Here is a 27,848-nt window from a genome sequence, read left to right on the forward strand (position 1 = left end):
TACAGCACAAGTAAAGACCATTAAGAGAGTAGTAGACAGATGGACAAAGACAGAGGATAAAGACACAACAAGAGCCTCAAAGCCAAGACGCTAACAGCAAACACCATACTCGAAACTGTACTCTCCACGAAGCAACCCTCCCACCAATGATGCTGCAGACGGATTATAAAGTTGTCATGCTATGCAGTTTGAAGTTCGCTGTACAATAATAATTATTAATTCACAGCCCCCACAGCTAGCTGCAGCTCACGAGGAAAGCTCGCTAGTCAGTGCCAGTGCCAGTGGCCGTGGTCAGTGGTCAGTGGTCAGTGGTCATTATTGTCCTAAGTCTAAACCCAAACCCCCTGTCTAGTCCAGGTAGTCTCTAGCCTCTAGTTTCTAGTCTCGATGGTGTGCATTTAGCAATTAGACCAGATTGTCATTGTCTGCGATAGATAGCCTTGCCCCGAAGGTCGGTTCTTCAGTCTTACCTAGATGGGTGTCAAAATGCGAGTGCTGTTCTCGATTGGCGAGATTGAGCATGGATATTATCGACGGAGGACGCCCTATCACGCTTGCATATTGACTTCTACAGCCTAGCCTTGAAACATGACACATCTATGTATGCACCAGGGCAACCCCGGATATTGCCCAGAATCCCTCCCCGTATCAACTTATAGATTCATTATATTCAATCCTCAAGGATAACACGAAGATGGGAGAAATACAGGAGAAGCGAAGGCGTAGTGGTAGCCTCCTTCCCATTCAGGCCTTATTTCGCGATGCGAGTCTGCACTCACTCGCACTCGCACGTAGTTGCACTGATGAACAGCTGGTGATCAGTGCCCATGCCAAGAGGCGATTGCTTCTATACTTATCTCCCCCCTCGGATCTAGGCTTTGGATCATCTGCGTAGCGGCGTTGATCTTCATCTCGTCTCCGCTCGTGTGTACTCCGCGGAGTATGCAGGAGATACACCAATTTCTCTATGGATTTGGATGGTGAAGATATGGTGCGGGAGTTTGAAGCAGCTAATAGCATACAAGTATGAAGTATACTTGCAATGCAGCCAGCGGGCTGAAAACTGTTAAAAATAGATGTCCGAGATCAGGTCTGTGTTTGATGCTGGGCTGGAAGTTAGAATGGACTCTGTGCTTCTGGGTGAAGAGCGACGTTGACGATTTGTTACGTGTTGGGATGGATATCTCCCACAATCCAGAGGCGAAAGGTCAGAGACACTGATACCTTGACAGACCTTCGGCCTGCTGATAGTAGTGTTTACTTACAGCCTTATCCAGCTACCAGTCTTAGCCAATGTTGAACATGACACGGCTGTCGCAGTTGCCATGCATTTTGTTTCTATCAGAGTGAAAGAAGAACACTTCTGACGGAGTCTGCTGCCGTTCACTGCCTGAGATATCGCCATCAAGAATAATCAATCGCTACCTAGTCTATCATATCTTACTAGCTACCTTAGCCATCTCATAAATTTCATAACAGATCGACAAATGGTACAAATCCTCGCCCATCCATCCAGAGTCCTCTCGCCGCATCTTGCCTTCTCTTTCGTGGTATATACCCTTCCGCATTATACTGCTTTTGCTTCCCCAGACTCATGATCAAGAGAACATCCGATGTTGCCACTTTCCATTGCAGTTGTACTGTCACTGCCCATCAGATCAACACTCTATGCAGACCCAAGCATCACAACATGTGCGTAGAAGAGAAGGACAAACACGATTAAATTAGACAGGAAACACGCCATATGAAGTAAACACAAACAAATCAAGGCTCACTCCGCCCTAATGAATTTAACAGAAACACTCGCCACACTCAGAATGCATCAATCATTAAGAAAAGGGAGGAAAGAAGAATGTAATGCATTTCTGAATTGCGCCGGTTCCCCATCAAAAGGAAAAGAATGTTTTTTCAGACGAAATCGTAAGACCACTGCCGACTCTAAACCTGGTACACAGAACGGAGTTTCTGGACCACGTGCGGCGGAAGCTGGGTAAGGAACGAATCGAAATCGGGTATCATATTTTTATAGCCTTGCAGGACCTGCTCTTGATTAGCAAATGTCATCGAACAGGTGAGATAAAAGTACAACGAACCTGCTGGAACGAGCTCTGGATATCACGGTAGTCCTCTTGATGAAGTGACTTGGCAGGGAAGGTGGCGATGGCCTGGAAGTACTCGCCCAGACAAGACTCCAGGGCCTGAGGGTTCTTCATCACAACATGATTGAAACCGAGGAATGCGGATGCCTTTTCGCGCGTGAACTCAATCTTGTTCATCGACTTCAGGAACGAGCCAGCGTACTCGGCCAGGTGCGAGGCAAGTTGATCGGAGCAGCAGAAACCCAACCTTCCGAGCGCCATCGCGGCATTCTCATTCACCGAGTCGATAATCTCCTCATTGTTAATGATGGTAGACAGTCCGTGGTACAGCTTGTCGGCGTACGGTGCCAGATTGGCTTTCTCGGTGACGGCGATTTCCCCGCACGACCAGCAGGCATTGTTCAGTACGCTGAACCCGGTGTGTCGGTCGTCATCTCGGATCAAGTCCAGGTCGAGCTGCTTGATCAAGGTAGGCATTATATTGGGGATATATGGCTCAAGCTGAGGGAAGATATTGATGGCGCAGTCACCGAGTAATGCGTACGACGACTGCCGGACCTCGTAATTCGGGTCCTCCATGCAGAAGCAGAGCAAATCAAAGAAGCGGGGTTGCGAGCTAGCAACCAGTTCGCCGCTCTTCTGGGGATCGATGGCTTGTATGATCGCACTGAGGAGGTCCAGGCTGGTCACCAAGAAATCCTTGTCGGGCTCATCAATGGCCTGATTGTTGACAGACGCAATGTATTCCTGCAGGTTCTCGTAGATGATTTTTGTGCACCGTTGGAACAGAGGAGGCGCAAACGGAGCAAAGGCGTCACCATACGCCGCAGCAATGTACCCCAGGCACTCGAGCAAGGGGAAGAGTTCCCGGGACTGGTCCGTCACCTTGTTGTACCGATCAATCAGGGCAGGCATCAGGATATCCACCAGGTGCGGTTTCGCCAGTTCTCCCATCACACATTCAGCAAGCGTCTGGACACAATCATACAGGATGTACATATTCCGATCCTTGTACTTTCCAAAGCACTGCACAAACTGTCTCAAAATCGGCTCACAGTAGGGTATCAAATTGGCGTCCGACTTCTCCTCCAGGCTGGCAAAGGCCGAGGCGGCCGCCTCTTGCACCTTCTTATTGCCATCCAGCATCCGGCGCAGTATACCCTCCATCATAGGCTCAAAGAAACGAGCCCTTTCCGATGGGTCAACCAAGTGCGAAGCCCATTCCGAGTATCGTCCAAGACACCAGCAGGTAATCTGTCGTACGACCGGCTGGGAGTCGTTCAGAAGCGAGATCAAGTAAGGAACAAGCTCGGGAAGGTGGGGCGTGACTGCATCCATACAGCCATCTGCAACCGCACCGAGCGTCAGGACGGCGGCTTCACGCTGGGGCCATTGCTCATGGCGGAGAGTTTCTTTCAGATAGGGCAGGATGATCTCGAAGATAGGCTGGTGATAAACGTTTGAAAAGACATCTAGCGCAGCCGCAGAACATTTTCTCAGGGTCCACTCGTCCTCCGGGTCATCACCGAATTCGGAGTCCTCAATTTCACCCTCGCTCAGGTCGTCATCGTCATCTTCGTCAGCGGCCGCGTCGCCGTTAGCCTGCGCTCCGGACTTGGAGAGGTCTAAACGAGCGGCTTTCGATTTGGCGAATTGGGGCCTGAGGTCCTCCTCACGGTCTTCAAGTTCAGCATCGTCGCCTTCACCCGATAGTCGAATCGCATCATCCTCATCGTATACCATGCTCCGGAGCAGCACGGGAACAATCTTGGGCATGTGTGGCGCCAAGGGCTGTTGCAGTTTCGCCTGCTCTCCTGCAACCAGCCAGAACTCCGCCGCATCGAGCGCGAGTTCGGGGTCCTCCGCGTTGTTCTGCTGCATGATGATGTAGTTGACCAATCCTTCCATGTGCGGGACGAGCTTTTCGGGGGCAAAGTCCACCAACTGCGCGAAAGTCTGACACACCATACGTCGCACATCGGTATCGGTGTCGCTGGCGAGCTGGAACAACTGCGAAAGGAACAGATCCAACGAGGCGATCAACGCCTGCGGTCTGCTGGGGAGGAAGACGTGGATGGTGCTCAACGCCATAGACCGAACCCTGGGGCTCCCGCTGGATGTGAAGTCCATCAACTTCGGGATAATCACGTCGAGAGGGCGTTGCCCCTCGTAATCCCGATCAAGGACCTTGCGGTTGTCTTCGCAAACTTTCGCGAGAGCCGACATGGCGGCCTCCTGAGCCAGGACCGGGACGTCCCCCGAAGCGTTCTCCACCAGACTCAGGAGTTCATGTAGCACCTCCGGCCATGCCAACAGCCCCGCCTGTTGCAACAGTTCCGTGATAATGCTACCGGCGGAGTTCCGCACCTGAAGGTTGCCGTCCCGCAGCCCGGCCAGGGTCGCGGATCGGATGTATGCTAAACTGGGCTGAGGAATTGTATTGTATGCAACACGGATCTTCGTCTTGAGGTTCATCGCAGCGGCGAAACGAACCAAATTGTAAGTATCGTCATCCATGCCCACGGCCGGGGGGATCTGCGGGGTGCAAAAAAGGTAGGTGATATAATTGACATAGTCGGGGGAGGATGTCGCTTGAACAAGCATCTATCAAACCGGAAAACAAAAGAAGCTTGTGTCAGTCACATGTACCTAGCCCTCTGGAATGTATATGCGAGGCGAGAAAGCAATCTGCGGATGCGAAAGACAGGGGAACGGAAAAAAGTGTAAAGCCTACCTGTTCGGCCTGCTTTTGTGCTGCGCGATTGTGAGGATGTAACGAGTCCCTGAGACAGCAGGCGAGCTGCCTCAATGGCTCATCCTGAGGTTGCCATTCCATTCTGTCGATCAATATGAGAAGGAAATAAAAAAAGGAAAATAAAAAAAAAAAAAAAGAAAGACAACGTCGGATACGAAAGGCAAAAATGCCCCAAGAGAAAGAGTATGTGGGTGGCAGAGGAGGGAGAGGTTAGTTGGCGGTAGTAGTGTAGCACAGCGAACCCCGCCGTCCACTAGATACTTGGGGGAAAGCGGTCTCCAACCCGTGCGATTTTCGCCTCTTCTCAGAAAAGAATAAGTATTATAGATGTAGGACTACTGCAGATCAAGTAAGGCGTATATTGTATTGTTATCAGCAGATATGAAGGATATATGAATAGAACAAGTCTTATAGAAGACCAAAAGCCCGTCTGGTGGCTGAAAAAAAAAAAATTCCCTGCCAGCAAAAAGTTCTTTAGGAGTGAAAGTGAAATATGGATACCAACTCAAGGTAATAATGGTAACAATCTCCCAATGTGAAGCTAGCAGCACAACATCCAAAGGAAGACTAATTATGCGGGTCGTTATCAGTATAGAGGAAGTTTACAGAAGAAATTTTCAGGATAAAATGCATATCTTGGAATATAATGGCAAAAAATGTCTATCATCAATGGGGATTTCGTGCGGGTTCTCAAGGTACAGCATGAGTGGTAATTCATGCAGTGAAAGGTATTATAACACCCTGAAATTATATTCAAAACCGTATTACCATTCTTACCTTAGGTACTCGAGGAGTGACTTCAAGTACTCTGCCTGTGTCATGAACCATCTTGCTTCTTGGTTTGGGATAATATCAACACTTTGCACCGTCGTATGCCAGGTTCAGAGTCAGCTCATAAGATTTGTATCTAGTAAATTGAAATAGGTCTATCTGACAAAGACAGGAAGCAATGCTATGCAAGATGTGCTCCTCCCCTACATTATTCTATACGTCACCTCTAATATATATCAACAGAAACTTCCCATGTATCAACCAGCTGAATGCAGCAGCGAGTCTCTGAAGACGAAATGCCTGGGCCTTATTTGAGGAGCCCTCACTATTAACTGCATATAATCCCATCCTTACGCCCAGACCAATTTCTTGATATCATAAACCAGATGCTCCAGAATCCCTGTACGTTTCTTGGCGTCTTCCAGGGAGATAATCTCCGAGTTCTCAATCACAGACGGAGGCTTTCCTTCTTCACTGGGACGCGGTCCCTCGCCGGCCATCATCGCGCGCTCAATCTCTTCGCAGATAGACCGCACCCAGTCGGTTTCGCTCACAGTGCCGCTGCCTGCGGTATTGTTTTTTGCGACAGAGTTGGATTGCGGAAGCGCTTTGAAGGCAATGAATCGCGTGGTCGACTGCGTGCCACCTCGGAACCAAGAGTATAAGCCACGTTCGCCGCTGGCTTGCGCATTGCTGTTCTGGGCCTTGGTGTCGACATCGCTCTTCAGAGAGCGAGTGTTGACGCGCCAGGCGTTCTCGCCGCCTTCGCGGTACTCGATGACTAGTCCAACATTGCCTTGTTCATTTGCTTGTGATTCGGTCAAGATCGATGTAATATATGTGCCGTAATTCAGACGCGATATTGAGCGTAAATCGATGCGCTCAAAAGAGGTTACTTTGTCAGTATTCCAGTCAAAGCGGCAACTGTAGATAGCCGCGTCAGTCAGGAGCAGGACCGCTTCCTCGAATGGTAAAGTCCGTAGGGTGTTGGGCTGCCGAGGAGTGAGCATAGTCCAGCCTCCCAGGAACTCTTCCGACTGGTCGCTGATCACGATCTTGCAGCTCGTATCGATCGCGCTCCGGCGTAGTTTTTGCACGGAGATCCCAGGATCCGCGGTTCGCATCTCCATGGCAAATTCTGCGAATATACGAGTCGATACATTTCCGAGAAGATAATCAATGCATGCCTGTGAGAAGTAATCGTTGACAATATTGTTGTAGTATCTAGACAGCGTCAATCCGAGATCGTTCAGTGCGCCTCGATAGTCCCGCTTGCGAGTTCGTGTGTAGTCTCCCTTCAAAGCTGCCGTGGAGGAGTACTGCTTCGAGATCGCATCTCCATTATCTGCCCAGAGGGTATTGAACCACTGGGTAGACGAGTCGCCGCTCAAATCAATGTCAATGCCCTCGAGCTTCAGTTCGCGTTCCAAGGCCCACTGGCCAAAGGCACACTGCGCAACACCGGTACGATCCAAACAGTCCATGCAGTTGGTGCGTACAATGCCCGTCTGGCTTTGAGTGACCGTACCATTCCGTACAATTGTATCGCCGTACTCGTTTAGGACGGACTCCAAACGTTTCACAAGTCGGCTCACGTTCTCGAACTTCATCCCGCGGCATTCGTTGTGGAAGTCAAACCACTCCATTCCGAGAGGTACACCGTCAATGCCGCCAGATTCGTTCAGCACCCGTGCATATTTTTCGTATTCATTACCAAGCTTCAGTTCACCGGCTTGCTTGTCGATGAGAGACACCGCTTGGAGTTTGCCATACTTACGAGCGAGATTTCGAAAATGCCTGTCAAAAGCAAGTTGGTTTGTCTCCGTCGAGTGGTGAAGCACCGGAACCGGTCTGAAAGCATATGGCGACTGAGAGAAATAGAGAGGGATCGATCCGCGCACTTGAAGGTAGGAATAGACATTGTGGCCGGGATCCCAACCAGGAACTGAAAGGATTTGCTCCGTTTCAACAGTGTTTGCCGTGTTCCCTTCGTCATCAACGCCGCGTCGAAGATACCGGAGCCCAGGTCGCTTGACTGACCGTCGCGAAATCAAAGTCAATAGGAAATCCCGCTTCTCGGCATCAACCTTGATGCTCTGTGCCTCGTCTTTCTCACCGAGCATTCGACCTTCTGTGTGCTCCTCTGCGACGTTGGAATCCGGCTGTTCTGGTTTAGCCGACACGGTGAACTCTCGCTGGCCTACGAAACCCTGCACAAGAGGTAAGATGAAGCTGTGCGCGTCGGCTTTGATGAAAGGATTCATCAAGTTCTTATTCCAGAAATACTGTGGACATCCAGGGTCAGCTAAACAGTCTTATTGCGTTTAGTTCGAGAGCGATTTCACATACCAACTCATCAACTACTTTGTGCATAGGTATATGGTCGTTGCGCGCTTCCTGGGCACCGAAAAACCTTGTTAAATCGTAATCGTAGGCAAAGAAGAAGTTCTGTGAAGAATATATAAGTCTGGTGTACCGCAGCAACTTCGGCAGCAGTTCGACCGTTGGGTCAGAAGGTTCCTTTCCACTCTCCAACGGCGAGTCTGCGCCAGCGCCTGGCGCATCGGAGGCCGCAGGTGACTTTTCCAATTTCGCGATTGGAGGCTGCAGTTCGGTTCCCAATTCCTTTTCATTCCCGAGAAGCCTCTCCGTCGTGTCCTGGCCGACATTGCTAAGCCCTGGGAGTCCCAGTGTCTTTCTTGAAAGCCAGCTCGCAGCGAATCGCCCGAACCGGACGCGCTTCCCGATCACATCTTCGGCTATACTTCCTTTGCGGTCTCGGGGGGAAGGGTCGTCCTGCGTTGGAGATGATGGCTCACTGTTGATGTCGGGTTCTCCCCCATCCGTCTCGTTGTCAGAGATGCTGCCTTCTGAAGCTGTCTCGCCTACACCTGCCTCTCCCTGAAGAAGGGTTTCCTTTGCCTGGGAGATTGCCCGACTGGCATCCGCCTGCGATGAGAGCGGAATGATTGCAACATTGGTTATGGAGTATATTGGTTTGCCTTGTATCTGCGCCACTTGCTGGCGTTGCGTTATCGAGATCAAGAACGAGTATGATGCAACGGATAAAAGACCTCAATCAAGACGGTCAGTTAGCGGCCGGTGCCCAAGCGAGTTTTTGCCAGAGGGGAAGAAACTTGGTATATTCAGAATTGCAGGGACTGAGGACAATATCACTAATAGTAGCCGAAAATACTAACTTACCGACTAGACCATAAGCCTCCAGTCCAGCATCTTTCCTCACAGCGGGATCCGATGCCGGCGCCGACAGGGACGAGATCTTGTTCGTCTTGTAGTCAATCCGGACAGACTGCGGCTCGTAATTGTTACTGTTACGTCCTCCATTCCCATGCGGCTGAAGAATGAGACCGTCCACAGCCGCGATAATGATCAACTTGCGCAGCAAGCCAGGCATGTCGCCGGATAGAATTCTCTGTGGAGGTAACAACCCAGACTTGTGTAGGTCAAGAAGAGCAACGCTTGATATCGCAACCCAAGGTGTACAGCTGAGTTTCACAGGTATGCCAGTTTGTCACAAGAGTCTGCATCATCAATGCGAGCTGTGTGACAAAAATCGCGTTGGGCGTCTGGTATGAATCGCCCAGCTGACCTTGCGCGTACCCAAGCCAACCCACCTTTGCCCGGCGGGAGAAGTCTTACATCATACCTAGGCAACCCAGCGCTCGAGCGACTTGCCAATTGTCATGCTCTCCTATCAAGTAAACAAACTAGCCATGATTGCGTACGCGAGTTCGGATTCTTAAAATAATCAATGCTTATGGCATCGATACAAGGTCTATCCCAAAGTCGACACAAGTGCGTATATACAGTTCTTGTATTGGCACGCGACTAGGCGGGCTGTTCGCCGAGCCAACGTGCAATTATCCAAACGAGTATCCAAAGAACATCTAAATCAATCATAAGCAGCCCTTGACCCTCACCCTGGTATATCCTGCGCTTGTGGAAAAGTAGAAGTACAGTTGCATCCCGCGACCGTAATGAAACCAAGTTAGATTGCGGCAAAAATAATGAATGAATCGAGTTGTGAAAATAATGAAACCGCAAGTGGAAGGAAAGCGTTACAGAAGTGTCTTTTTTGTTCGTAAAGAAAGTAAAGACCGTTGGAGAAGATAAGAAGACAACTATGGTGATTCGTAACGTTCTATCACTCGTCATGCTTATTGGGATGTTGTGTGGTGCGATCAATATCATCGCTTCGTTTATAGGTCGGCCCCGGTTCTCCGTCGCTTTCCTCCGTCAACTCTGACAGACCGAAAGCCTGATTCTCGACATCGTAGGAATGCATGAGCCCTTCGCGGTCCCCGTGCCCATTCATGAAAGCAAAGCTAGATGAACGACGGTGTGGCTCATTGCTCCGGCGCGATTGCATAGATCGCCGGGTCTGGAAGCTGGCAATGCCATCCGTAGGCACACCTTCATCATCCAACTTTGAATTAAGCATGTGTCGTCCGTCGGGATCATGCCGTGAAAGGTTCAAAAGGTACACGCCGGAGAAGATTGTGAGGAATCCGCAGAGCAACGAGATGGTGTTGACGGCATCACTTGTATTGAATCCCTTGAAGAGAATAAAGGAGGCGCATAGCGTGGCGGTCGTAAATGTAACGTAGTAGAGAGGATTGACACTGAAGAACACCGTTAGCGCAAGGGGCTTTTTTTTTTCATTTTTTTTTTTTTTTTTTTTTTTTTTTCATGGAGTCGCAAGAGCTTACATGGATGTTGAAAACTGATTCAATGCTTTGTTAAAGTAGTTCATCTGTGTAAGGATGCAGAAACCTGTGACGATCAAGAAGACGTATGTTGATGCATGTGTGAATTGGTTGTTTCCGTTGAATGTGAGTTTCAGAGCGATTCCGAAGGCCTTGACGGACATGACGGAGACGGAGCCCACTGTTGAGCAGATAGAGATAAAGATCAAGGGGTTCTTCTTTCCATAAACTGGCGCCACTCGGTAGATCATGACCGTCGAGAAAATCGCAACCGCAAGGCAATAGATAAGGAACCCTAACAAAGTGACACGAGTCAACCATTGTACGTAGCTAGACGTCGAGAGAAAGGAAAAGGACGATGCTCATGGGACGTACCTGGCTGGATCGCATACTCGAGGATTTCGTCAACCGTTTCGACTGGTTTATCAGGCGGCGCATGCAGAACAATGACAACGGAGCCAAGCAAACACAAGGCGCAGCCCAATTTCCCCAAAATGCCAAGTCTTTCATGCAGAAAATAGGACCCAAGGACAGCACTTTGAGGGACGAGGTCAGCCAGGCGCGGAGGACTCAATCCAACCCCAGTGTTTCTTACCCAATCAACACACTAAGCGCACCAAGCGGAGTAACGAGAATGGCGGGCGCAAAGGCATATGCAGCGAAGTTGGCAACTTCCCCGATGGCCACTGTAGGTCTCCGTCAGCTCTCCATATATCCCTTTTGGACGTAGTTGCAGCCATTCGTACATGTAGTGACTCCACCCCACCATATCGGACTTTTGAGATATGAAAAGCCTTCTCCTTCAAATCCATGCCTTTCCGAAGCGTGCATTAACCCCTGTATGCGATCAATCAGTTACACCGTTCTATGTGGCAGTTCATGTCATCGGCGGGCGGATCGGGGATGAGGATCATGAGGTCGGTTTGCCGCGGGCGGCAGGCGAGGCAAACGAACCTTCTTTGTGATAACGAAACTTGTGCCTGGAAGATGAGTCAATATAAGGCCAAAGGCCCTGGTAAGAGAATAATACATACCGATAGCCATTGTTGACAGAATGGCCAAGAGCAGGCCGACATATCTGTATCCCAGGGATCAACCTGTTAGCGATGAACTGTCCTGACGGACAGGTAGTGGCGGGCAAGCCGCGCGGAGTAAAACCGTACTTCTCTGAAAGCATCTTAACGAATTTGCAGGAGCTGATTGCTCCTCCTCAAGTAAGAATCCCAATGCGAGAAAAAGTTGGGGAAAAGTTCAAGTTGAGGTCAACAGAGCACCGGAGGGTTGAAGCATCAGGAACGCGCCAACAATGACAGAAAACGAAGCCGCGGATCAACAGAACAACATGCAGTAGAGTAGCGAACGAACGGATAGAGGAAACAGAAAATTTGAGCCAGCCCAAAATTTCTTTTCTGCAGGCTTATTTTTGGGGACGATAGATGGTCGAGAACTCCCTGCGATGGAAGAGAGAGCTTTGATTGAGACTTCCAACAGTTTGGCGTTCCAGATCTTGCTGGCTTGGTGCCTGCGCTCGTGCGGTGGGGTTCCTCCCTCTCCTCCAAAGACGGAACCGGGGGGCTGCGCTTGGGATTGACGCGTAAGAGGCAAGCCGAAAGGCAAAACGGAAATAATAATGAGTTATGAGGCAAAAATAACATCAAAACAACTGTGCTGTACACAGAGGTTGAATCTCAACCAAGATCAGAAAATAGGACTGTTCACAAGCCGATGATAATTGCATACAGTGTCCATCTACAAGAAGTCTCAGTTAGTGAACAATGTGATCGGCATGACCCTAGAAAGAGGTACTTCATCCTACACTAAAGTTCAGTCAATAAAGTGGTATTATTATTGCTGGAGAACCATTCTAACTAGGCACCAAACTAGATCATAATGCCTATCTACTGCTAGCACACTACATATGTACTACTACCTAACATGCATGAACTTGATAAGCTTGAAAAGATCTAGAATTGCGTAGTCTAAGGCCAGGAACCTTCATATAAGACTGTTTGTACGGAGTACTCCGTACAGCCAACATACCTTGTCGCATTAGAAAAGGACAACGGTGTCCTTTCCGTATGATCATTCACATTATTACATATTATTGATTATCTCATTAGGTCCCCTTCACAATTATATAACTAATCAAATCAGCTAAATATGGAGTAGGTCCCGTCTTTATTCAAGCCATCATTATCTATCTATCCAATCATCAGCCTGTTTCAGAGGCCGTTCATCCTGGTGAGCCCTTCCTGTGGCCTCCCCTGGCTGCGATCGGCGTTTCAACCACGGGCTTCTTTCGAGGACCTGAAGTAGCAAAATTAACATGGCCGCTAAAAGTGCTAAGAATAACACTCTGTGCACTGTGCCGTGGTGCATAACTATGATCACCGTCTTTGGGATCATTATCCATGGTCTTTGGTAATTAAATGGTGTCCAGGATTTTCTCATTGGAATTATTGCCATAATCCCCTTACAGACGAGATTATTCAGTGCGTACCAGCAACCTTGAAGGGAATTCAATATCATCCCCTTGTAAGCCCCTGAGGACATAGATGCAAGGACAAAAGCGCATTAATCAACTACTTGCGGCTGTCGACCGGGAGAGGACCACCGTCAAACACCATTCATGAGCAAAGAGATTAAGCAAACTCCATTAGATGCCCGGCATATCTCTAGTACTATGCCTATGGAAAACAAACCGCAAGACAATTATGAGATTTTGAATAGAACATGAGAAGGATTAAGCATATCATTTTATACCGTCCAGCATAGCAAAAACGGAGTAAACCATCGTACCGAAACACCATCACGCCGAGCTAGATGCTATAAAAAAAATAATAAAGGTCCTCTGTTATAGACATGTGCACAATGGCGGAACCCATGCACAGTGACCCCAAGAGTGACCCATGAGTCGAAGGTATCATCTTGCATGCCCAAAGCCACGAAAGCAAAAGCCAGAAACAATATGCACTTCAAACGCAGAAATGATATCACATACAAACCTGACGTGGCAGCCAAACCTGGCTTGCCTTCAAAGCAGGAGAATGCAGTTCGGAACACTCGAGACGGTGGGTACTCGAGTAGAAGCGTAAGACCAGAGTGTTACGTACCTTGTTACAATAGCCTGTCGAACTCTCCATTGTCGGGCACTTCCCTAGACTGAAATGGAATGGAAATACCAGAGTATATGGTCGATATGTGATCGACATCCATCGCGAAACGAACCGCTGGTTTTGCTAGATATGAGTATGTTTGTTAGATAGGGGCGTGAGCTTTTGAATGAGCTCAGGTATGGCGGGGACGGGAATGAATGAAGTAAAAGTATGGGAGCAGTCTAGAGGTATCATGAGGATCGAGAGCGTTTGAGGTCGGGTGAGGGGTTCTCAGCAAGATCAAACTCGTCTTCCGGGTCGCGGGATCGTTTCGAAGCTCCGTTATCGAGAGATTTCAAGCCGGAGACCGGGCTTTCGTCGACAGTATCGGAACCATCGGCAAATCCCAAATCGATATACTCTTCATCGTCGAGCGGCAACTCATCGTCATGCTGGCGGAGAATTTCGGCTGGAGTGTCGTCCTCGAACTCATCATGATCCTCGCCAAATTCACTAGTGTCGTCGAGATTTCCATCCTTGTTCTTAGAATATTTGGAAGGACTCTCGAACAGATCTTCTACGAAACCAAGCGCATCGTCGGCAGGATCTGGAGTATCACCTTCTTGTCTCTCTGGTACCTGCAAATTCGGAACTGAATCCGAATCCTTGTGCAGAGAGTCGCCGTTACCAGCCCTGGAACTCTCTTCCAGATCGTGACTATGTCCTTCAACATTGTCGACGGCATCGTCAATTGAAGAACCACCATGGCCCGCCAACGGCTGTTCTGTGCGATAATCTTCGACGACAGGTATGAGGGAGCCACTGTCTTGTCTCTCATCATCACCAACGCCAGGACCCTCAGGGACTTCCAGCTCCACAGGATCTGTCCGTTCGGGATTCTCCTCGTCACTGTTGTCGATCTCAGAATTCTCATTCTCAAGGTCACGATCTGTCTGGTCATTATGCACCGGACTGGCAGAGCCATCTTTGTCTTCCAGCTCATCGTTCATATCGGCTCCAGGCAGATGAGCCATAGTAACAGTTGTATCTGTCTGTTGCTCTTCGGAATCGTATGATTCTTCATGAGCTGCCTCTTCGTTACCGGCGGTATCCTTGTCAAACTCGGGATCATTGGCATCTTCAACCTCTCCCTCTTTATTCAGTTCGTCCTCTTGGACATTGGTGGCGGGAGCAACACTTGAGCTCCGCTTTGCCAAAGAAGCCGTATCGTTGCCTACGAGCTCCTGGGCTTCATATGCCTCTCCATTGTCCTGTATATCATGGTGAGACTCAGCTTCATATGATGCAGCCTGCAATTCGCGAGCATCAACGTTCTGGTTGGTCATTGGGCGGTTTGGTGACACGGGCTCTTCTTCCTGGCCTTGAGCTTCTTCTTCTTGGTCATGAGCTTCTCCTTCTTCGTCATGAGCTTCGGAGTCCTCCCCGAGCTGTTCATCAACTTCCTGGTAATCATCCCACAAATTAATCTCGGAAAGCCCCTTTCCTTCGCTCGCAGCTAGTATCAGATCTGAGATTTCCGCTGAAATAGTCAACTTTGTACTCAAAGTAAGACATAGCGGCTCTGGGGAATCGATTCCGTCATTGTGGCAGAGGCGCAGATAAACATCGATAATCTGGTGTAAGGTCACCTTCGAGACATGTGTGGAGTCCTGTGTCAGAATATTAGCACTCGTTACCAGAACAGGTACATGCGTGACACACTCACCTCCATGAGCTGTAAATTCAAAGACTCGATGTCTAGCACGAGAATTTCATTCTCCCCAACATGCTCATAAAGGACCTCGCGACAAGACTCGAAAAGTTTCCCGAGGGGTTCGTAAGCAAGGCTTTCATCTTCGAGAAAAAAAGTCTCCGAAGAATCACCCTCGTGTGGGGGAAATAGAGAAATCTCATTGTCCTGATAATAGACCTTCACAGGATGCAGAGTCACCTGGCCCGTCGTATCGGGCTCATGCTCCGATCCTTGTTCAGGCCCTTGCAGGTTGAGATCCTGTGCTGCTTGCTCTTCTGTACCTTCATCTCCTGCTGCACCATGCTCCTCGACAGGCTGCGAGATCTGACTAGCGTGCTCGTCGCTGCCTTCGTTATAATCATCAGCGGCCTCAGGACGATCTGGATCCGGGCCAGTCTTCGCGGAATCAAGAGGGTTTAACGCGGAATCTACTTGATCTGTTTCGTTAGTGCTGTTGATGATGTCTCCTCCGGCGATTTCGGGCTGATGCGTATCAGGGGGCTGATCCGCATTGTCGTTGTGCTGATCGAGGGCTCCCTGTGAGTCATGACCAGTTTCGTCGTGGTGCTCGGGTTTCGTTTCAGGATGAGCCCCTACCGCAGGCTCCTGAGCATAGTCTCCAGCGACGGGATTTTCAGCCGACCCCGCTTCTTCTGTGCCTGGTTTATCTGTGTTGTCACAAACCTGGACTTCCTGATATTCGGGGGCTGCAGCATCGGCATCGTCAACATATTCATCTTCCAGCATTTCTTCCTCATGTGACTCCTCTATCCCATATTGCATCTCTACATTGTGACTCGCCTCCTGATATTGATCGTCAGCGTCGACCATAGTCGGTTCGGCGACGTCATCCATCATATCGGCATCTCTCGGTCCATCTTGGTTTATATCCTCGTCCTGTAACGTATCCGGGTAATCGTCGGCTGCAGTCATATCCTTGTCGGCATTTGAGGCTTGGTCTTCCATGACATCGAGGTCAATGTCAAAATCATCCACATGACCCTGATAGGGAGAAGCCATCTCCATCGTGTCTTCAAGACCAGGGACTTCCATGTTGGAAAATGCTAGTGACGATGCAGTGGTCATGGCATAGGTGTTTGGAGTGTATTAAGGTCTCGCGTTGCTAATACTGGTACGCGCAAAACTTTCTTGGTGGCGCCTAATGCTCCGTGAGGCGAAAAGGCTGAGTGAGCCGTCAGAAAGCCACTTCTCTTTGCAAATTGAAAAATATGTAAGATAAATCTCCAGCCAATCTTGATTATGGCTGGCTTGTATCGCTCAAGTGAAGTAGGGAGGGTAAAGAGTGAGGTCGACGATGATGGATTCCATAGAAGGACGCACGCAGAGAAGCTTCTTGTGCTGCGGTAAGCGAGGGGGTAGCGCGGTGCACGGACCAACGGGGACGAAGAGAACAGCAAGCGACTCCGGCTTCAATGAGGCAGATATCCCAAACAACAACCCCCCAGAAGAAGCAGCCCTTCCCTCTACATAGCAACCATCGGTTTTGACATTGATACCCAACAATTGGGCAACCATGGTGTGCTTACCTTTTCCTCATGTATCCAAATCTACGCTGACCGCAGTGCCCAATAGGTTGTTCTCGCAGCATCAATATGCACTCGGGGGGGCAAGGCGGTGCTCTCGCGTCAATTCCGGGAGATCGCCCGGTCCAGGATTGAAGCCTTGCTCGCGTCCTTTCCAAAGCTCGCAGATTCCGGAACCCAGCATACAACCGTTGAACAGGACAATGTTCGCTTTGTCTACCAACCTCTCGACGAGCTATACATCGTCCTAATCACGAACCGCCAATCCAACATCCTTCAAGACATTGACAGCCTACATCTTTTCGCCCAAGTGACCACAAGCATCTGCAAGAGCTTGGACGAGCGGGAGATTGTCCGCAATGCCTTCGAATTGCTTAGCGCGTTCGACGAAATAGTCACGCTGGGATACCGAGAGAATCTGTCGCTTTCTCAGATCAAGACATTCCTGGAAATGGAAAGTCACGAAGAGAGAATACAGGAAATTATTGAAAGAGTATGTAACACAGTGGCCTTCGGGTGCAGCAGCTTGCTAATAGTGATGAACAGAACAAAGAGCTCGAAGCCAGCGAGGAGCGCAAAAGAAAGGCGAAGCAGTTGGAGATGCAGCGAAAGGAGGCAGCTCGCAGTGGTCGTTCTATGGCACCCAGAGCCCCATCCTATCCTGTATACACTCCTCCATCACGTCCTGCTGCTCCCGAAACATACGATACTTATGAGGCGGAGAAGAAGAAGTCATTTGCGAAGTATGCCTTGATCTCATGTTAACTTTATCTCTGAGAGACTGTTGCTAATCAAGCTCGTTTCCTTAGACCGTTGCCCACACGCGGAAAAGGCATGCAACTCGGCAAGAAATCCAAGACCACAGATATTTACGAGAAAGTTCGTGGTGATCTGGGCCCCGAAGTTGAGGAATCGAGTCCATTGGTAACTCCCCAAGTTTCGACGCCGGCAGCCGAGAAGGTCCCGTCCGCTCGGGCCTCATTATCCGCCGACAGAGAGCCTATTCATATCACTATTGCTGAAACAATTTCTGCCAAACTCACCCGTGAAGGTGCCCTGAAGTCGTTCGAGGTGAAGGGCGACCTCCAGCTTCGTATTTCCGACCCGTCTTTCACGAAACTCAAGCTGGATCTGCTGGCCAATCCTACACATGGCGCACAATTCCGCACCCATCCCAATGTTGACAAGGCCGTTTTCACCAACTCCTCAGCCATTCAGTTGAAAGACTTGACCAAGCGTTTCCCAGCCAACAACTCGATTGGCGTCCTTCGTTGGCGCGTTGCTAGCTCGGGGTCAGAAAATGCTGATATTCTCCCCATCACGTTCACAGTGTGGGTGAACAAGGGCTCCGACTCAACCACTGTGACCATCGAGTATGAGCTCACGGGCTCGGATACGCTGAGAGACGTTGTCGTTTCCATACCTTTTGGCGCAACAGAGCCTACCGTGTCTAGCTTCGACGCTGTCTATGAGGTCTCCGGGGATAGTTTGGACTGGAACATCGGTACCGTGGACGAGGCCAACGCTTCAGGAAGCTTTGAATTTGAATCCGCAGGCGACGGGGACGAAAACGAGTTCTTCCCAATGAATGTGCGCTTCTCCAAAGCCAGTCCTTTCGTTGAAGTAGATGTGACCAACGTCTCCCTACTCGAGATGGAAGGGGAGAGCACAGGATTCTCAAAAGATGTGAGAAGCATTGCTGAGGGCTACGTTATCGAATAATTACCGTTTATTCCGAATTGTATAGAGTACCTTACTAATGACGTTCGGATCGCCTTTGAATCACCGCGTTTTATTTGTTCTCTATCAGGACTTCTTTTTTTTATTGACTTACCTATTTATCCCAAATACTATGACATTACAACTGGAAAATGAGATCAGATTCAAGTAAACAGGAGCTTGCTCGTTTGACCTCCCAAAGCTCTAACTTACATAATGACGCGGGGGTGCTTGGCTACAACTAGTAGTGTGTGCCGTGGGCTTCTTCCACACTACTTGCTACTTTAAACTACCAAGTCAGTAATGCCTGCTTCACGCCACTGCTTGCTTCCGGTCAACACTATACGCGTTTAGTTCATAGCTTATTGGTTCCTACCTTTCTGACAACCTTTCGTATCTCTGACAATGATCCTTGTCCAGTTGAACAATGTCGTCGATGCCTGATCATTGACAAACGTCAGTATTATAATTCTCTCGAGTTCAACCATACTCCTGCAAGCCTTGGCGCAACAGGCTCAAGTTGGCGACAATTGGTCCACGGAATGTGTTTTAAGGACACATGGACTCACTAATTGACAGCCAGTGTCGTGCCAGGCGTGGTCCTTGTGATGCGCCCTCTCCTGCGTATCTCGACTTTCCTGTCCCTTCCGACAGTTGACCGTCATCACACTTTCAAGGGCTCATTATTGGACAGTCCTCCATGGCAGGACCAGGGGACCTGTAATCCATTTTCTCATAGCCATCGCGCAATGACTCTCCAACGTCAAGTTGACAAGCATGGTGGGGGCGATAATGTCGTAACACAACAGCTACGCAACCACCCCCGGTTCTCGATGGGACATGGCCGGCGTCTAACAATATTTCGCGAGAGTTAAATTCCCGTCGAGACTCCGTCTCGACCGTAGTCGGCTGCCAACCTTTTCGGCCGTCGCCGATTGAAGATCAACATTCGACACTATCTACCATGCAATAGACGGCTTACTAACATGTTTGGCTCCATCGGCCACGGATACACAGGGGCAAAAGAAGCAGGCGGGAGCTCAATCTGCTGGTCCAGCGAACGTTCCAGACTTCCCAGCTATCAGGGGATACAGATACACTTGCATGCATGGATACTTACAAGCAAAGAGAAGCGGCAACCACCAGCTAGATGCCTGCTGAGCGACAACATGCGTGATGAAGAGCTGGAGTCTCCCTCCCTCTGTCAAACCGTTGATCGTATGAGGCGTAGGAGGCAATGCTGAATCCGACTCTTGTCTCTACCTTATGGTTGCCACATTGCGGTCCAGACTGATGGGGCCAGCAAAATGTTGATTGGATTTCCAAGGTGCTTGTACTTACTTTCGTGCTCTGGTCTAGATCTACCAGATTTGGCTCCAACAACCATAATAAGGGACATTCCCTACTTTTCAGGGTACGGGGATGTTCTCCACCTCGCACTTAAATTCCGGTCTAAGTTCTCGGAATATGGGGGAGACGTGATTTGGATAAGATCTTCTCTTGCTGCTTTGATCAATGCCTTTCCCGAAAGACAACTGATGCTTGTTATCTGGCCATCTACCCCTCATCCTTCGAAGCACTGACAAAAAAAATTGTCTTGGACTCGCTGCTGCTACATATCTGGCGGTTCTGGGAGATCTTAACCGACTCTGTTAGGTAGAACTGACATAATGCTTTCGGCCTGAACCTCTATCACTATCGAAGCTTCCTTCAGAGTATATTGATGACAGGTACTTGTCAAAATATACTGCCATCAAAGTGCAGCTACTGAAATGTGATCCTCTCCTCAGACGTTCACGCCAATTCTTGCAAATCACAATGAGCGGCTTGCAGTTTCAGCCTTGGACAGATCAATCAAATCTTTTCAAGTTGCCTTGTACTGACGCAGAAGGCTTTCCTCAATTGCCTCAAGTGGCAAGGTTCCCCCCTTCAATCAAATAACCTATCAGCTGACTTATCTTCATGCAGGAGAATTCAATCCCACGGCTGTCAGAAAACGAATCGGAAAGACTGGGCAGCCGAAAGATGGCTATTCCAAGATTGACCGAAGGAACTGAATCTGCGTTCACATCACCTGGTAGATTTCATCGCCGTCACGTACGGCGGGCATGCGAATCTTGCAGGCAAAGAAAGACAAAATGTACAGGAGATAAATCCGGATGCCGGAATTGCCGCGAGGCTGGGATCATCTGCTGCTATACAGATGGTAAACGGGAAAAGTCAAAAAGGTGAGCGTTGGAACAACATTCTTTTCAATGAGACATATTTGATAACCTTCAAAAGGCAACTAGCGAGCCTGTCAGCTAAGGTTCAAGCATATGAAGACGTCATCAGAAAGCTGAGTAGTCGATTTGGGGTTTCCGATGAGCGACTGATGAGCATTGCCCTAGCAGCGGTATGAGTGCGCCCTTCTCAGTCACCTCAAAGTGCTAAGCGAGGGCAGGAAATGCCACTGGAGCTCAACGTACAATCAGACATGCTCGGCACATCAATTGGAGAACAGAAACCCCCATGGAATCCTGGGTCTGATCCGCCCTCCCGTCAATCCTCTGTCGGCCCCAACAAGGTTATAGACCACACCAAGGAGGATTTCAACAGAGATGAGACTGCCCGGGCAACAGGGTACATGGGCAGAAGCTCCGTGATTGCTTGGCTACAAATGTTGGGTAAAGAAGTCAACCAGGAATGTGAATTCTGGCCTCCCAATTCCTCTGATACGGGCGACGATAATGGCGTGCCATCTCCATCCTTGACCCCTCGACCTGATGGCCAAAGCGACCCGTTAGTTGCCTCGTCAAATTTCTACCTCGATGATCTGGACCTACCAGCGATTGAGCCGCTCGATGCAAGCGATGTTCCTTCAAGAGACACTGCTACCAAACTTCTCAATGCATATCTACATTCAGTTCATCCTTCTTTTCCGATCATCGGCGTCTCGACATTCTTATCGCAATTCCAAGTATTCTTCAACCAGCCCCCAGTAAAGCCAGGAAAGAAGTGGCTGGCGATCCTGAACCTCATATTCGCCATTGGTGCAAAATATGCCCACATCACCAATGCGGCGTGGAAATGTGGCGAGGATGACGATCTCATATACTTTTCGAAAGCGAGGAGTTTGAGCTTAGAGGACGAGCTCCTTCATCATCCTGATCTTCAACAGCTACAAGTTGAAGGACTGGCATCTTTATATTTACTGGCCTCTGGCCACGTCAATCGGTATGCCCTTGCCGCCTACCCGTGGCCGAAGCGATCTACTGCTGAATGCGATTATACTAACTTTCATATCTTTTCAGAGCATGGAAACTGTCTGGCAGTGCGATGCGCGGGGCCTTTGCTTTGGGGCTGCATCTACGCAATGTGGGAATCTGTACATCAGACACTTCCAAGGAGATCAGATACCGTGTTTGGTGGTCTTTGTACACCCTCGATCATCTGCTCAGTGCGATGACGGGACGGCCTTCGTGTATCGTCGATAACTCATGTACCACTCCCTTACCGGTACCGTTCGATGAGTCTGATTTTCAGAAAGAAGAGGTGGTGCGCATGATAGGTGATACATCAAGAGGCAACTCGAACCAGCTGGACCGGATCCCTCCAGTCTGTCCAAGTGCATCCGACTTGAGAACTACCTTGGATGCTGAAACAACCGACGGAACGGCCAACACGAAAGCACCAGGAAGTAGCATGGTTGAGTACCTGAAGAGCGTCCCCCCGTGCATGTCATTATATTTCATTCAGCTCTCCACGCTCACTTCAATCAACAAGAGGATGACTGCCAAGCTATATGGTCCCGAGGCGATGCATTCTCCTTGGCCAAGCAAAGAATTCACAATCCAGAGCCTGATGCTTGAAATTGATTCGTGGTTTATGAACCTGCCTAGTGCTTACGATTTCACATCGACTCAAACGTCACAGTGTCCTGCAAGCCAAAGGATGAGCCTTGCTCTTCTGTTCTATAGCACAAAGATTGGCATCACGAGGCCATGCCTTTGCCGCCTGGACTCAACTCGTTCGCAAGGGGAAAAGACGTTTGATTTCTGTACCAAGACCGCAGCTGAGTGTGTCGAGTCGGCTTGCCACATGCTGACACTCCTACCTGAAAGCGCAGACGCTACTTTACTTTACAAAGTGTCACCCTGGTGGTGCATTCTACACTATCTGATGCAAGCGGCTACTGTCCTGCTTCTCGAGCTTACTTTTCGTGCTCAACATGTCCCAGATAAAGCGTCAATAGTCGCCAAAGCGGCCAAAAAGGCCCTGGAGTGGCTGTCAGCTATGTCAACTTTTGATGAGGCCTCTGGAAGAGCCTGGCGACTTTGTGATGGATTCCTCAGGCGGCTTGCACCGCATGTCGGTGTTGATATTGAAGATTTCCCCACCGCAGGTGATACTGCTGGGGACGCTACACCCGATGCTCAGTTTGATGATGCGGAAGATACAGCTGTGGGTAGAACAAGTGCTGACAATCTAGCCACTGAGCTAGATGCCATTGCATGCTCACCCTTGAATGAATCAAACTCCCCTCTGCCTGGACCGATCCCATTCGAACTGGACTCGTCCGATCCATTCGACTTCCTGAAAACTGATAAATCAGTTTCAGGTCGCAATACGTTCGACGACCTTTTCCCATACGATGCAGATACAGGTCAGATCACAGGATCCTTCTTCCCTCCTGGAAACAATATCGACTTTGACTTGGGATGCTTCTGGGGTGACCCCATTTTTTGGAAAGAGTAGCACCAGGAGTAAAAAGGAAGAAAAAGGAGAGGCCTACGGACGCGCATGGATATGAAAATATCAGGTTCGGGGACCAACAAGAGAAAGATGCATTATGGTACAAGGAGCATTGTTATCAAAAGCAGGTTAACCAATCTTCAGATTTTCTCATCATCAATCTTTGGAAGCGGCGCACCGGGACAACTCTCACTTCATAACATTGCATTTCTATCGTCCGTTCCTTTGCTTTTTCTGTTTGCATCGCTTCAACATTTTTGCATTCTTTTTGCCATGGATAGGGATAGAAGGATAGACGATAGACGGATAGATATATTAAAGCATGATCCTGGACTCGATGGCAGAGAGCAGAGATCCAGCAACATTATTGATCAAGTCATTGTGTGACAAAACTACTTACAGGCTGACACCTGCCATGCACAATAGTAGCTGCAAGACACTGTATTATACACCTTCAGCGGCTGAAAAGGAGAGGCCTTCCCTCGTTTGTGCTATTATCTGCTATGTATACATCCCAGCAAATGATGCCTTCCTTGGTCTGCTCTCATCCTTATTATTGATCAATGAGCATAGCTAAGAGCCCGCCACATTTTCAAAAGTGGTATCATTTCACAAGGCGTGAAGGTGATGCAAAATGTAATCATTGGACCTTTTGTAGCACAGGTCGGTCTAATGACGTTATGTCGTATACTGTCATGAAACAGTCATGTCAGTAATGACGTCGCAGTCTGTGCAAGAACGCTGCTATACATGCGTCACAAACTGTCAACGCTCAAGCCTCCCAGTTTCTTCTCCTCGCGGTAAAGAGTAACCGAGCATTTTCTTCCTGGGTTCTCGGCCGTAGCAAGCCTGACGGCGTGGCATGCACAGCATTGATCTTCGAGAAGCGAACATCAACAACCGATGCCCTACGGCGAGCTCGATTGGCCCAGGATTCCGACGCGAGTGGCCACTTCTTCTCATCCCAGGACCGTATATCGACACCCAGTAAGCCTCGACCATCCCCCACGAAGCGTTCAATGCAGTCGAGAGGCGGTACAAAGCGGCGACGAACGCCGCAGCCGGTATGGTTCGCGTCCAGTTGATAATCTGGACACTGTTTCAAAGACGATATGATCGACGTGATGTCGGATGGCGGCTCAGCCGCGGTCGCTAGAGGCTGAGGCGGTACGGGGGTGTCCTGGCCATTACCGTCTTCGTTTTCGGGATCAAGGGTGAAGTCGGGGTCCAGCAGACTTGATCCTATGAAGATAGTCTTTGTGCGTAGTGCGAAGAATCGCATCATCTGGCCTAGATGGAATGCGTCGCAGGCGTTGGAGTTGCCGAATCCACAGCGGCATTGAAATTGACGTTGTTGGACCGTAGTTTGTGCTGCTGATGGTGCTGTATTGCTTGGTTTGGGTTCGTGTGGTTCTTCTAGTGCACCGTAGGCGCGGAGGAAGAATGCTTGTAGGTCTGTGATGGTGTTGAGGACGCATTGGCGTCTGTAGTAAAGTTCTTCTGTTATGGATATTAGCGTTGATTCTCACGGAGCGGCAGGGATGGTATCTCTCCATTACCTTCTATGCCATCGGGAAGATATCCCCAAGGAGAAGTAGGAACATGACTCTCAATGCCATTGATCCAATACCTAGACCCCCCGACAATCAGAGCATGCGATAAAACTTGGAACACATGCGGATCATCCAAAAATCTGGCAATAAATATACTTTGACGAAGACGATCCTCGTTGATCTTCAGCAAGGACGTATCAAATTTTGACAGGGGCATCTTGCCCTTCCCGTAAGCATATTTTGATCTTTGTAAGGCCTCTTTTACGATGTGCGGAGAATTCAATGCATCGCCTGTTTCAAGTAATCTGGCAACAAGAGAGGTGGGTTGAACTCTTAACTCGGCGTCGAATCCTTGCTTCTCATCGTCTTCGAGGGACCTGTAAGACAGGATTCTCAAGAACAGTTCAATGGCATCTGCCCCGAGCCTCGATAGGAAACGATCTCGGGATAGGCTGATTGTTGGCAGATTGTGCTGTAAGCAAGCTCCACTGGCGATACCCGATTGATCGTGCTCTTCTCCTGTCACTTCATGCGTCGATCTTTGACCATGGCCAGCCCTTTGCTGCATGAACTGCCGGCCCTCAGAGAACTTGTTGGGGTCGAGTAGAGCACGAAAGTATGGGCTATTTTCTATCAAGTCTTGACTGGCAACTCGCCAGCAATGCTTATCAACTTGAAATGAGTTTGAACCAGATGATCCAACGTCTGTGTATTCAATGATAACATCGGCATGATTGGCGACGGATTTCGCATATTGCTGGGCTTGTCTCAGAGGACGAGTTCCTCCTTCTTCATGGTCGTTCGCCGTCAGAAAAGAGCTTGCTGCTTGCCGGTGATCCGCAGCAAACCCAGCCACAGTGTGTCGAGGCAGTGTTCGGCTTGGATCTCCAGGCCCATCAGAGGAGGCAAGAAAATCATGTCCCGCCTTCATACTCGAGTATGTCGAGTGATGCTTTAACCCAAAAAGGGTCTATAGAAAAATAGACCGCACAAATACAACAAAAGGGAGAGGCACATCTGAATCACAGGCCCTCTAAAGCGCATATCCGAGCAACCGGGGTCTTGCTGGCCTTTGGCATGTTTTCGGTGACGATTGATGTTCTTGTGGGGAGCAGTGGCTTGCTATCGGGCATAAATTGAGAACATTCTAAAAGCCAGAGAGAAAAACACTTATTATGTGGATGCTTCCTTTCTAAAATTATATCACTTTGATGGAACAGGTGTCCTCAGAGAAATGCAAAGAATACGATCACTATCTAGGACAAGATGGAAAGTTGAGGTGGAAGTCACTGTCGGTAACTCGCCTCATTAGGCAATGAGTCACGTGATGCATCGCTCTCAACTGCGTAGACACCACGTTCTAGGATACAATCAGGTAATAAGGGCAGAAAGACTAAGCTGTTCTGTAAAAGGGCCTGAAAAACCAAAAATAAACAAACGATATTCAGGTATGGACAAATTCTCGCTCGTACGATTACACAAGCTGTCCCTGAAATCCTCAAACGCCGCACCTGCTGCAAACTGTAAATTCTGGTCGTTAACGGTCTGAAAATATGTGTATCACGATTGCATTCCGAATCCCGAGCCGAGGCTGAACATAATACTTGTGCTAGTATCAAGGTAACGATACCACGGGAATATGCAGGAGCCTGGGTGCGTTCAATGACCCCGAGCTCGCAAGGCCATCTACTGCATGCTTGACCGTTGCATCACGTAATTTGACCGCCTGCCCGACAATAGCATGCAGCTTTGTCGCAATTGGGCTCATGATCCTCGACGGTAACTCCGGAGCCAAGGGAGTTGTGGGACTCATTTCCTCGTCACTCTCATCATCGTTCTCTTCTCGGCCATTGAGTACGCCGTTCTTGTGAGAGATCATGGAGAAAATAGCAAGATGAGCTGGCGTTTCACCTGAAGTGCCTATCTCATATCCGCTCGCTTGGAGAGAGTTGATGTCGAAGATATCATTCCTCTGGGGCATGAGGTGCCACGGCTCACTGCACAGGAATCCCAGAACGAAATCTTGGTTGGCGCGAGCAGCAGCTAGACAGCTCCGTCTGTATTCAGGCGTGAATGAGGTGTCGGTCATTGACGGGAGACAGAGCACAAGACCACGTGCAAGGAGAGGCGGAGGCGGCAGATCATCACCGTTGGACAGATTTTGGAGATTTGTTTCCGGAATGCCATCCTGCGTTATGAGGTGAGGTGTCGAGTCCAGAAGCGATTCCGTAGAATCTTCCGTATGTTGAGTAATAGTTTGAGTGAGAGAGATGGTCGAGGATTTCCGAAGAGTGAGACCAAGGCCACTCTCATCCACAGCGTAGTCAAGCGTCAGATATTGCTGGTCAGCACTGGTGTCTTCCTTTAATTCAGAATCATCATGACCATTCACCAAGGACTCAGTCGGAGCATTGACAGCCGTGATCTCTGTCCGGATGGTTTGCACACTGTCAGCGACCGCTTCTCGAGCAGCAGCTTTCAATGTTGGGATCAAGATATCAGCTTCTTGGTTCCCGACAGTGACACCAGAGGCCCAGGCCGTCGCAATGCCAGCCCACGAGGCTGCTTTGACCACACCTTTGGTGTATTTTTTCCTTATCAAATCCACCAACTCATTTCTCACTTCTCTTGTCTCGGTTGTTGTTTTCCCAACAACGTCAACGGTAGCATTGAGGATTCGGCCGCTTTCCCAGATCAAGAAGGCGTGTCTCTTCGCTAGCAAGGTCAATTGGCGGACCGTCTCGTCGGACCAGTCGTCGATGATGTCTGCATGAACTTGGAAGATCGCAACATGAGGGCCGACCAAGGAAGCCAGAGTCAGCAGAGACTCGGTGTTGGTGATGGTATGTGAAGGAGAGACGCAGACAGGTACACCATGCGGTAAACCTTTCTTGGCCCTTGCTAGCGTCTGTAGGTAGGCAATGATACGGTTGCCCCGAAAAGAGAAGGATTCGAACGGTGTAGGTGATTCCATGTTTAAGGGCCGACTGATCGTAATAAATCGTGATCCCGTTGCCGAAGAGAGGAGGGGTATAATATGGGGGGATCTTGTTTCTTTTTAACTATCGTATCTGGGGGGTTGAGGACTGGAAAAGGGT

General features: G+C 49.3%; 8 protein-coding genes across 8 annotated transcripts, besides 5 other annotated features; 2 read left to right on the top strand and 6 right to left on the bottom strand.

Moving 5' to 3' along the window:
* Nucleotides 1-287: 287 nt before the first annotated feature.
* Nucleotides 288-314: a microsatellite.
* Nucleotides 315-1,938: 1,624 nt separating this feature from the next.
* On the bottom strand, nt 1,939-4,935 carry NFIA_009420 (putative importin beta-2 subunit; the record flags this gene model as incomplete). The annotated part of the gene is made up of 3 exons (XM_001264158.1): nt 1,939-2,040; nt 2,094-4,703; nt 4,834-4,935. The coding sequence occupies 3 exons, from the start codon at nt 4,933-4,935 to the stop codon at nt 1,939-1,941; spliced, it is 2,814 nt and encodes a 937-aa protein (XP_001264159.1).
* Nucleotides 4,936-4,957: 22 nt separating this feature from the next.
* Nucleotides 4,958-4,994: a microsatellite.
* A 981-nt stretch (nt 4,995-5,975) lies between these two features.
* On the bottom strand, nt 5,976-9,040 carry NFIA_009430 (SacI domain protein; the record flags this gene model as incomplete). Its single annotated transcript, XM_001264159.1, has 3 exons — nt 5,976-7,910; nt 7,975-8,699; nt 8,830-9,040. 3 exons carry the CDS (start codon nt 9,038-9,040, stop codon nt 5,976-5,978), a joined length of 2,871 nt encoding a protein of 956 aa, XP_001264160.1.
* Nucleotides 9,041-9,790: 750 nt separating this feature from the next.
* Nucleotides 9,791-11,396, bottom strand: NFIA_009440 (DUF803 domain membrane protein; the record flags this gene model as incomplete). Its single annotated transcript, XM_001264160.1, has 7 exons — nt 9,791-10,268; nt 10,356-10,647; nt 10,728-10,888; nt 10,948-11,038; nt 11,099-11,189; nt 11,307-11,332; nt 11,387-11,396. 7 exons carry the CDS (start codon nt 11,394-11,396, stop codon nt 9,791-9,793), a joined length of 1,149 nt encoding a protein of 382 aa, XP_001264161.1.
* Nucleotides 10,296-10,333: a microsatellite.
* Nucleotides 10,296-10,334: a microsatellite.
* Nucleotides 11,397-13,698: 2,302 nt separating the features above from the next.
* NFIA_009450 (uncharacterized protein) lies at nt 13,699-16,286 on the bottom strand (the record flags this gene model as incomplete). The annotated part of the gene is made up of 2 exons (XM_001264161.1): nt 13,699-15,117; nt 15,174-16,286. 2 exons carry the CDS (start codon nt 16,284-16,286, stop codon nt 13,699-13,701), a joined length of 2,532 nt encoding a protein of 843 aa, XP_001264162.1.
* Nucleotides 14,816-14,879: a microsatellite.
* Nucleotides 16,287-16,734: 448 nt separating the features above from the next.
* NFIA_009460 (coatomer subunit delta) lies at nt 16,735-18,466 on the top strand (the record flags this gene model as incomplete). Its single annotated transcript, XM_001264162.1, has 4 exons — nt 16,735-16,737; nt 16,794-17,237; nt 17,291-17,487; nt 17,554-18,466. 4 exons carry the CDS (start codon nt 16,735-16,737, stop codon nt 18,464-18,466), a joined length of 1,557 nt encoding a protein of 518 aa, XP_001264163.1.
* Nucleotides 18,467-20,666: 2,200 nt separating this feature from the next.
* On the top strand, nt 20,667-23,200 carry NFIA_009470 (CeGAL family transcription factor; the record flags this gene model as incomplete). Its single annotated transcript, XM_001264163.1, has 3 exons — nt 20,667-20,858; nt 20,907-21,679; nt 21,757-23,200. 3 exons carry the CDS (start codon nt 20,667-20,669, stop codon nt 23,198-23,200), a joined length of 2,409 nt encoding a protein of 802 aa, XP_001264164.1.
* Nucleotides 23,201-23,969: 769 nt separating this feature from the next.
* NFIA_009480 (uncharacterized protein) lies at nt 23,970-25,681 on the bottom strand (the record flags this gene model as incomplete). Its single annotated transcript, XM_001264164.1, has 2 exons — nt 23,970-24,697; nt 24,907-25,681. 2 exons carry the CDS (start codon nt 25,679-25,681, stop codon nt 23,970-23,972), a joined length of 1,503 nt encoding a protein of 500 aa, XP_001264165.1.
* A 684-nt stretch (nt 25,682-26,365) lies between these two features.
* Nucleotides 26,366-27,724, bottom strand: NFIA_009490 (uncharacterized protein; the record flags this gene model as incomplete). The annotated part of the gene is made up of 1 exon (XM_001264165.1): nt 26,366-27,724. One exon carries the CDS (start codon nt 27,722-27,724, stop codon nt 26,366-26,368), a length of 1,359 nt encoding a protein of 452 aa, XP_001264166.1.
* Nucleotides 27,725-27,848: the final 124 nt, after the last annotated feature.

Source organism: Aspergillus fischeri, genomic scaffold (assembly GCF_000149645.3).
Source record: "Aspergillus fischeri NRRL 181 1099437636249 genomic scaffold, whole genome shotgun sequence".
NCBI lineage: Eukaryota > Fungi > Ascomycota > Eurotiomycetes > Eurotiales > Aspergillaceae > Aspergillus > Aspergillus fischeri.